Here is an 8,865-nt window from a genome sequence, read left to right as displayed (position 1 = left end):
TTGAACCATTTTATTACTATTAAACTTATAAAAATTTTAAAAACAAGTGATTGGAATTTTTCACAGTCCCCCAATGTACCAAAAACCCCAAATCCCAAAAAAAGCCTCCCAAAATCCTCTAAACTCCCCCAGACTCAGCGGGGCCGTCCTGGATCAGGGAGCACCGGCCGGTGGAACAGCAGACACTTCAGGGGGCCCTCGGAGCTCTTTGGGGAGGGGGCACCATGGGAGACCCCCCAAAAACCGGAGGGGGTGCGCTCTGCAGTGCCCCCTCCCCCTGAAACCCCCTGAGCCCGGCTCAGGGTGGGCCTGGGACCCCCCGGGACTCCCAAATCTCCCCCGGGACCCCTCCAGGAACCCCAAACCCCCAAGAGCTCCCCCAGTGTTGGCCCAGGACCCCCTGAGAGCCCCCCAGACCCTGCCCCGATCCCCTCTCAGGCCCCTCCCGCTCCCGTCCCGGCCGCCTCAGCAGCTCCCGGAGCGCTCCCGCCGCTCCCAGCGCCCCCCAGGGCACCCGCCCGAGACCGGGGGGCCGGGACCGGCTCGCCTCTGATTGGCTGAGGCAGCGCGGAGGAGGCGGGCGTTGTTATGGAGAGGCGCGCCGTGATTTGTTGGTTTGTGAAGTGCAGCGCAGTCATTGGTTGGTTCGGCGAGGCGCGCCGCTATTGGCTTGGGGAGCCCGCGCACGCGGCGGAGGTGAGCCGGGGGAAACTGGGCGGTGTTTGGGGCGGGTCTGAGGGGAAATTGGGGATTGTTGGGGACATCGACGGGAGACACGAGGGTTTGCGGTGGGATTGGCGAGAATGAGGGCATCTGAGGGGACTTTGGTGGGTCTGAGGGGGCTTAGGGAGCTGTGGGGGAGCTTAAGAAGGTCTGGAAGCTTCTCAGGTGGGTTTAGGGAGATCTGAGGGGAATTGGGAGGGTCTGAGGGGATTTTGGGGGATTGTGAGAGGAACGGTGGGGTTGTGAGGGGATCTTGGGGATTCTGAGGTGGCTCTGGAGAAATGCGGGGGAGTCTGAAGGGATTTCATAGGGTTTGGGGGAGATTGAGGGGGATGTGGGGCAGTCTGATGGGTTTGGGGGGGGTCTCAGGTGGGTCTGGGATGAATTTTCGGGGGAAATGGGGGGGTCTGAGAGTCCTGGGGAGGGAGGTTTTGGGGTCCAGGGTGGTTCTGGGCCAACTCTGGGGGAGCTCTGGGGGGTTTGGGGATCCTGGAGGGGTCCCGGGGGAGATTTGGGGGTCCCGGCGGGTCCCAGGCCCACCCTGAACCGGGGTCTGGGGGTTTCAGGGGGCGGGGGCGCAGCAGGGGTTCCCCCCCATCCCCGGTTTTTGGGGGTCTCCCATGGTGCCCCCTCCCCAAAGAGCTCCGAGGGCCCCCTGAAGTGTCTGCTGTTCCACCGGCCGGTGCCCCCTGATCCAGGACGGCCCCACTGAGCCTGGGGGGGTTTGGGGGCATTTGTGGGGATTTTTGGGGTTTTGAGAGGGATTTTGGGGATTTCAGAGTGGCTTTTTTGGGCATTAGGGGATTTTGTTGGGAGTTTGGGGAGAATTATTGGGGTTTTTGGAGGAGAATTATTGGGTTTTGGGATGGTTGTGTGATTTTGGGGGGGTTTTGTTGATTTGGGGGGTTTTGTTGGGGTTTTGGGGTTTTCTTGGGGGGGAATTTATTGAAATTTTTGGGATTTTTTTTTTTAATTTTGTTGAGTTCCACTGGGATTTTTAGAGATTCTCTGGGGTTTTTGAGGGTTTTCTTATTGGGGATTTTGTGGCGTTTTAGTGGAATTCTAGGGGGGCTTTGGGGCATTCCCTGGGTGTGGGGACAGGCTCAGAGGCACCAAAATCTCCTTAAAAGCCGCAAAAGTCCCAATAAAACCCACTGAATCCCAATTAAATCTCTCAAAATTCCATTAAAACACCCTAGAATCCCAATAAAAGTCCAAAAATCTCTTGAAATCCTAATCATCCCAAAAATCCTGATTAAACTCTGCAAATCTGCCAAAAATGTCCCCAAAACCATAAAATGTCCCACAAAATCTCCCCCCAAGATCCAAAGAAATCCTGGCAACACCCAAAAAATCCCACCAAAAATCACAAAAAACCCCAAATCCCCAGTGAATCCCACTGAATGCCCCCACAAAGCCAATAAAATGCCCACAGAGTCTCCTGAAAATCCCAATAAAACCTCCAGAATTTCTGAGAATCCCAAAAAATCCTAACAAAATCCCAGTAAAACTTCCAAAATTCAAAAACAGCCACAAAAATTTCAATAAACCCCCAAACACTCCCAGAAAAACTCCCCCTCAAAATGCCATTAAAGCCCCCCAAATCCAAACCCCCCAAAATCCACAAAACCAGCCACTCCCAGTCACTCCCAGTATGATTCCAGTCGCTCTCAACGAGATCCCAGTGTAACCCAGTATGGACTCAGCTGCTCTCGCTGTGATCCCAGTGTGATCCCAGTTGCTCCCACTATAATTCCAGATGTGCCCAGTTCCTCCCATGATGATCCCAGTTGCTCCAAGAATACTCCCAGTCCCTCCCAGCAGGGTCCCAGTCGTGCCCAGTTGCCTCCAGGGTAGATTCAGTTTCCCCCAGATCGTCCCAGTTGCTCCCAGCGTGATCCCAGCTGTTCCCAGTGTGGTTCCAGTCCCCCCAGTATGGTTAGAGACACTCCCAGTTTGTTTTAGTTACCTCACAATGATCCCAGTCTTGCCCAGTCACTTCCAGTTTCCTCTAGCACAATCCCAGTTTCCATCTGTTGCTCAAAGGGTGGTCCCAGTTGCTCCCAGTATGATCCCAGTTGTAGTCTCAGTCCTCTCAGCATGGTTCCAGTACCTTCCAGCCGATCCCAGTTGCTCCCAGTGTGTCACATTTTCCTCCCAACACGGGCCCAGTAGCTCCCAGTAACCCCCAGTCAGGTTCCATTCACACCCAGTATAATCCCAGTATGAGTGTAGCCATTCCAGTATGACCCAAATCACTTGCAGTCTAATCCCAGTTGCTCCCAGTCACTCCCAGTCTGATGCCAGTGCCCCCAGAGTGATCCCAGTTGCTCCCAGCATGGACGCAGCTGTTCCCAGTGTGCTTCCATCACTCCCCTGTGGTTACAGACACTCCCAGTATGGTCCCAGTTGGACCCAGTTGCCCCTGCTCTAGTCCCAGTTACTCCCCATATGGTCCCAGTCCCTCCCAGTATGGTCCCACTCACTCCCAGTTGCCCCCAGCATGGTCCCAGTTGTTCGCAGTGTGGTTCCAGTCCCCCCAGTATGGTGACAGACACTCCCAGTATATCCCAGTTGCCCCCAGCATGTCTGTAGTCATTTTCAGGCACTGCCAGTGGCCCCAGTAAGGTGTCAGTTATCCCAATATGATCCCCCAGTCATGCCCAGTATATCCCAGTTGCCTCCAGCATGCATCCAGTCCTTCCCAGTTCCTCCAGTTTGCTTGCAGCATCGTCCCAGTTTCTCTCAGTTGCTCCCAGTAGCCCAAAGTGTGATCCCAGTTGCTCCCTTTCAGCTACAACATGATCCCAGTAAGCTCCAGTTTGATCCCAGTCACATGCCAGCCCTCCCAGTGTGGTCCCAGTGTAATCCCAGTTGCTTCCAATCTCTCCCAGTAAGGTCCCAGCTGCCTCCAGCATGGTTCCAGTTGCTTCCTGGATCAACCCAGTCAGTTCCAGTATGATGCCATTTGCTGCCAGCGTGCTCCCAGTCAGGCCCAGTATGGGGGATGATGTGCAGGGTGTGTTCCCAGTCACTTTCAGTTACTCCCAGTATTAGTCCAATCCCTCCCAGTATGATGCAAAGATGATCCCAGTGTGCTCCCAGTCCCTGCCACTATGAACCAGTTGTGCTCCACATGGTTCCAGTTCCTCTCTTTCACCCTCACTTTCCTTCCCATCACTCCCAGTATCTCCCAGTGTACCCCAGTTCCCTCCAGCATCTTTCCAGTTCTTTCCAGTATGATCCCATTTGTTTACAAGCACTCCCAGTCAGCCTCAGTGTAGTGGCACTCACTGCCAGTATGATCCCAGTCACCTCCAGCATCATCCCAGTTGAAGTTCAGCAGTTTCCAATCACCCCCAGCATGCACCCAGTCACTCCCACTTCCTCCCAGTTGCTCCTATCATGTCCCCACTTGCTCACAGCTACTCCCAGTCGTCCTCAGTATAATCCCAGTCACTCCCAGTGTATCCCATTTGCCGCTAACATGGTCTCAATTGCTCCCCGCAGGCTCCTGCTCACTCCCAGTATGATCCCAGTATGATCCCAGTGTCCATCAGTGCGATCACACGCTGGCCTGCAATGGCAGTACGATCCAAGTATGATGTCAGTACAAACACAGTACAATCCCAGCCACTCCCAGTATGTTCCCAGTATAATATCAACACAAACTCAGAACAATCCCAGTACGATCCTAGTATGATGTCAGTACAAACCCAGTACAGCCCCAGTCACTCCCAGTACGATCCCAGTGCAGCCCAGTCCCTGGCAGTGCTGCCTCTGCTGGGATCTCCCAGCCCTGTGTGTGTTCCCCGCTGGTGGATGTGCCGAGAAGAGCCCCAAGGGCTGGCAGTGGCCAGGCAGGGTCCCCAGCAAGGCCCAGTTGGGATGGGCAGCCCCCAGTTTGCCCAGTTTGCCTCTCCTTTGGCCCGGGCCGGGTTCCCCCCGCCCGCAGCGGCTGGGAGCAGCCGAGAGCCCCGCGCTGCCCATCCCGACCTGTCCCCGCTCCTGCCGCGGGCTGCCAGGGCTGCGGGAACGGGGCACCGAGGGTGTGGCTGCTGCTGGGGGAGGAGGAGGAGGGAGGGAAGGGCAGGGATGGAGGGGGAGAAGGAGGCGAGGTTAGGAGGGAGGAGGGATGGAAGAGGAGAGGGAGGAAGAGGAGGGACAAAGGAGCATCAAGGAAAGGAGAAAGAAGCACTCAGTCGTGCCTTCCTTGAATTCTCAGTCCCCACCCGTGGGATCATCTCCCCCCACAAAGCGCAGGTGAGCGGCGATTGGGGGGGGGGGAGCTCAGCCCAGATATCCCGGGGGGTCCCTGGGTTGGGTTTTTTGGGGATGTTTGGAGAATGAAGCAGTCCAAGGCTGAGCAGAAAAGGCCCCTTGAGGGGACATCGGGGGGTGGCGGTGGCAGCTGCCGGCAGAGGCAGCCTGGAGGAGCAGAGCCCTGTGTCCCCCAGGAGCCCAAAGTGGGGAGCCCAGAGAGGGGGGAGCGCCGCCACTGGCAGGAGCCTCAAGAGCCTGGAGAGGGGCAGGGGGGACTCCTTGGAGCTGCTGCAGCCCAGAGCAGAGAATGAGGGGAGAAGGGAGCCTGGGAGCCCAAACAGCCCCGGCATCCCGAAATGGGGAGAGCGAAGAGGGAGGAGCTTTTGGCATTGCTGGGACTGCCGGCAGCCTGAGCAGGGCAGGCACCGAGGAGAATGGGGGCCCCGAATCCAAGCGTGACCCCAGCAGCTGGGACAGGGGGAACCCCCAAACACCAAAGAGGAGGGACCAGGCACAGGAAACTCCTGGGAAGCTTTTCCAGGGCTGAATCTTGGTGTTTGGGAGGTTTTTATGCCACCCAGATTGCCAGTGACTCCTAGAGATGGACTTGGGCAGAGGGACCTTCAAACTCAATGTGCTCATCCCTTGTTTTCCCCAAACCAGGATTTCCCATTCCCAACCCCTGGGAGGCTGTGAGGAAGAGGAAGATGCCCCAGGACACTGATGCAGGTGAGGAGGAAGTCAGTGCCCCTTTCCCCTCTGTGCTGCTCCATCTCCCAGCCCAGCATGGCCCCGGCTGCAGCTCAGCCCTGGGGGGATCTCCTTGCCCTTGCCTGTGGTATGGAGGCAAATCCCATCCTGTCCTTGTCCGTCCTCCCCCAGAGCAGGAGCTGAGCATGGAGAGCAGGGAGGACAAATGCCCGCGGCAGAACCTGGTGGCAGAGGCCGTTTTGAGCGGCTCCACAGCGCAGGAATCCAACGGGGAGGAAAAGCCCTGGAGATGCCGCACGAGGAGGGGCTGCAAACGCAGCTGGCGGGGATCTGAGGGGGAAAGAGCCAACCTGGGCCAGGAAGGCGGCCAGAGATGGAGCCAGAGCTCGGAGCTGGTGCTCCATGAGCAGCTCCATGATGGGGAGAAGCCCCAGAAACGTGTGCAGTGTGGGAAGAGGTTCCGGAGGAGCTCCAACCTGATCAAGCACCAGAGGACCCACACTGGAGAACGGCCCTACGATTGTGATGAATGCAGGAGAAGATTTAAGACCAGCTCCCATCTCCTCCAGCACCAGCGCACGCACATGGAGGAGATGCCCTTCCGCTGCCCCGACTGTGGGAAGGGATTCAGGCACAAGTCCCATCTTGTCATGCACCAACAAATCCATACTGGGGAGAGGCCCCATAAGTGTGAGGAATGTGGGAAGAGCTTCAGCCGGAGCTCCAGCGTGATCCAGCACCAGGTAATCCACACCGGGGAGAGGCCCTATGAGTGTGAGGAATGTGGGAAGAGCTTCAGCTTGAGATCCCAGCTGATGAGGCACCAGGTGGTCCACACTGGGGAGAGGCCCTACGAGTGTGAGGAATGTGGGAAGAGCTTCAGCTGGAGCTCCACCCTGATCAGGCACCAGAGGACCCACACTGGGGAACGGCACTACGAGTGCGATCAGTGCAGGAAGAGATTTAAGTCCAGCTCCCATCTCCTCAAGCACCAGCGCACGCACACAGAGGAGAGGCCCTTCTGCTGCCCCGACTGTGGGCAGGGCTTCAGGCACAATTCTCATCTTGTCATGCACCGACAAATCCATACTGGGGAGAGGCCCCACGAGTGTGAGGAATGTGGGAAGAGCTTCAGTCGGAGCTCAACCCTGATCAGGCACCAGAGGACCCACACTGGGGAACGGCCCTACGAGTGTGGGGAGTGTGGGAAGAGGTTCAGACAGAGCGCCAACCTGATTCAGCACCGGAACATCCACACTGGAAAACGGTCGCACAGGTGTGGGAAATGTGGAAAGAGCTTCAGGCAGCATTCCTACCTGATCCGCCACCAAAAGATCCACACAGGGGAGAGGCCCTACGAGTGTGATAAATGCAGGAAGAGGTTTAAGACCAGCTCCTATCTCCTCCGGCACTATCACATTCACAGAGAGGAGAGGCCCTTCCAATGCCCCGACTGCGGGAAGGGATTCAAGCACAACTGCACCCTCATCACCCACCGGCGCATCCACACTGGGGAGAGGCCCTACGAGTGTGAGGAGTGTGGGAAGAGCTTCTCACAGCGCTCTCACTTGAACAAGCACCAACGGAGCTACCGGTAAGGGAAGCCCTGCGAGTGCCCCGAGTGCGGGAGGAGCTTCGTGCGCTGCTCCAGCTCCATCCCCCACTGGAGGAGGCACTTTGGGCACAGCCCTGGTCACTCACATTCCTGTGATCCATGTTGGGAACACGCCTGGCTGCTTCTCCTTTACGTTTGGCCTGAATTTTCTTCTGCTTCATCTTCATCTCTTAAAAGCAGCCAAACAGGGTTAAATGAATGAAATTGATCAAAGATGTCCAAAGTCCCTCCATTAATCAGGAGTTTGAGGGGGAATTTAGGACTTGGGGACACATTCTGTGTGGAGTGGCTCTGTGTCTAAGAGGCAGGAATTTGATTTCACCCTACTTGTGTTGCTAAGAACTCCTCTCTTGACCCAAACCCCAACTCCAGCCCTGGGATACCCTATAAAAACCCCATGGCTCTGCCTTTGCCCTGTCTGTCAGGGGTCAGAAATGGATTCTGGAGCTTTCTCAAACCAAAACCCAACTTGTTTGTTCCCGACATCAGCAGCTGCAGCCTCCCTGGATACCATGAACTCTGGAGAATGGGGGCAGCCAGTGAGGACAGGTCCTCGATTGCAAGATAAGTGTGTGTTCTGTTTGCCATCTGTCAGAGGTGGGGCAGTTATCTTCTGTTCATTGGGCAGTTTATCTCTTCCACAACCAATCCTCCCTCCAGGAGATATCTTCTGATAATGGACTGGCCATTAATTATTAATTATCTGCTGTTAATGGGCCATTGAGTGTCCCTGCATGGCTGATAAAATGACATCCTGCCATTAGGTGATGCTCCGCCCAGGAGGAGGAGCCACGCATTCCTGGATAGAATCTGAGGTTTGGAACACCACAGCAGCCTTTTCCCACTGCATTCTCAGAGGATCAGCCTTTTCCCACTGCATTCCCAGAGGAGCAGCTGTCTTCTCCACTGGATTCCCAGAGGACGGAAGATTCCCCAGCCCATCTGCAGCAGCCCGGACCTTCAGAGGAAAACTCCACCCTTCTCCAGGCTCCCTGCTCCAACAGAACCACACCTGGCACTGCAGGAGGGCTGCAGCCACCATTGACTGGGACTGCTGCCAATACCCTGACCCACAAGGTGTCAGGTACTGTTCTGACTCTGTCAGTGGTTTTGTTTGTTTGTACTACAGCAATTGTATTTTTAATTTTTCCTTATAAAACCTGTTATTCCTATTCCCATATCTTTGCTTGAGAGCCCCTTAATTTCAAAATTACAACAATTCAGAGGGAGGGGGTTTACATTTTCCATTCCAGGGAAGGAACCTGCCTTCCTTAGCTGACACCTGTCTTTTCAAACCAAGACAATAACAGTTACTTTAACACACAGATATAAAATACATTTTAATATCTTTGAAAAGCCAATATTATAATATATGTGTATAACGATAGTGACCTTAAAAACATGGGAGTAGAAAGCTTATGAGGAGGGGAACTTCCAGTAAGGGAAGCAAAATTCCCAGTACTGGGACTGGGCCATGGGACCGACATCTACCATCATTCAGCGAGAGGTTTATTTTTATGGATATGTATTATAATATTGGCTTTTCACAGATA

General features: G+C 55.3%; 1 protein-coding gene across 1 annotated transcript; it reads left to right on the top strand.

Annotated features, from left to right (window-relative positions):
* Window positions 1-4,894: 4,894 nt before the first annotated feature.
* On the top strand, window positions 4,895-8,490 carry LOC131090607 (zinc finger protein 883-like). The gene is made up of 3 exons (XM_058036083.1): window positions 4,895-4,986; window positions 5,650-5,715; window positions 5,869-8,490. The coding sequence occupies exons 2-3, from the start codon at window positions 5,694-5,696 to the stop codon at window positions 7,293-7,295; spliced, it is 1,449 nt and encodes a 482-aa protein (XP_057892066.1). The 5' UTR covers window positions 4,895-4,986; window positions 5,650-5,693; the 3' UTR covers window positions 7,296-8,490.
* The last annotated feature ends 375 nt before the right edge of the window (window positions 8,491-8,865 follow it).

Source organism: Melospiza georgiana, chromosome 17 (assembly GCF_028018845.1).
Source record: "Melospiza georgiana isolate bMelGeo1 chromosome 17, bMelGeo1.pri, whole genome shotgun sequence".
In the NCBI taxonomy this organism is placed as follows: Eukaryota; Metazoa; Chordata; class Aves; order Passeriformes; family Passerellidae; genus Melospiza; species Melospiza georgiana.
The sequence above is the reverse complement of the archived record's forward strand: the minus strand, read 5'-3'. Positions and strand labels throughout refer to the sequence as shown.

Coding starts and splice junctions, on each gene's coding strand:
- LOC131090607 (XM_058036083.1), top strand. CDS start 5,694: ATGCCCCAGGACACTGATGCAG. Junction 5,716..5,868: donor GCCCCAGGACACTGATGCAG/GTGAGGAGGAAG, acceptor GTCCTCCCCCAG/AGCAGGAGCTGAGCATGGAG.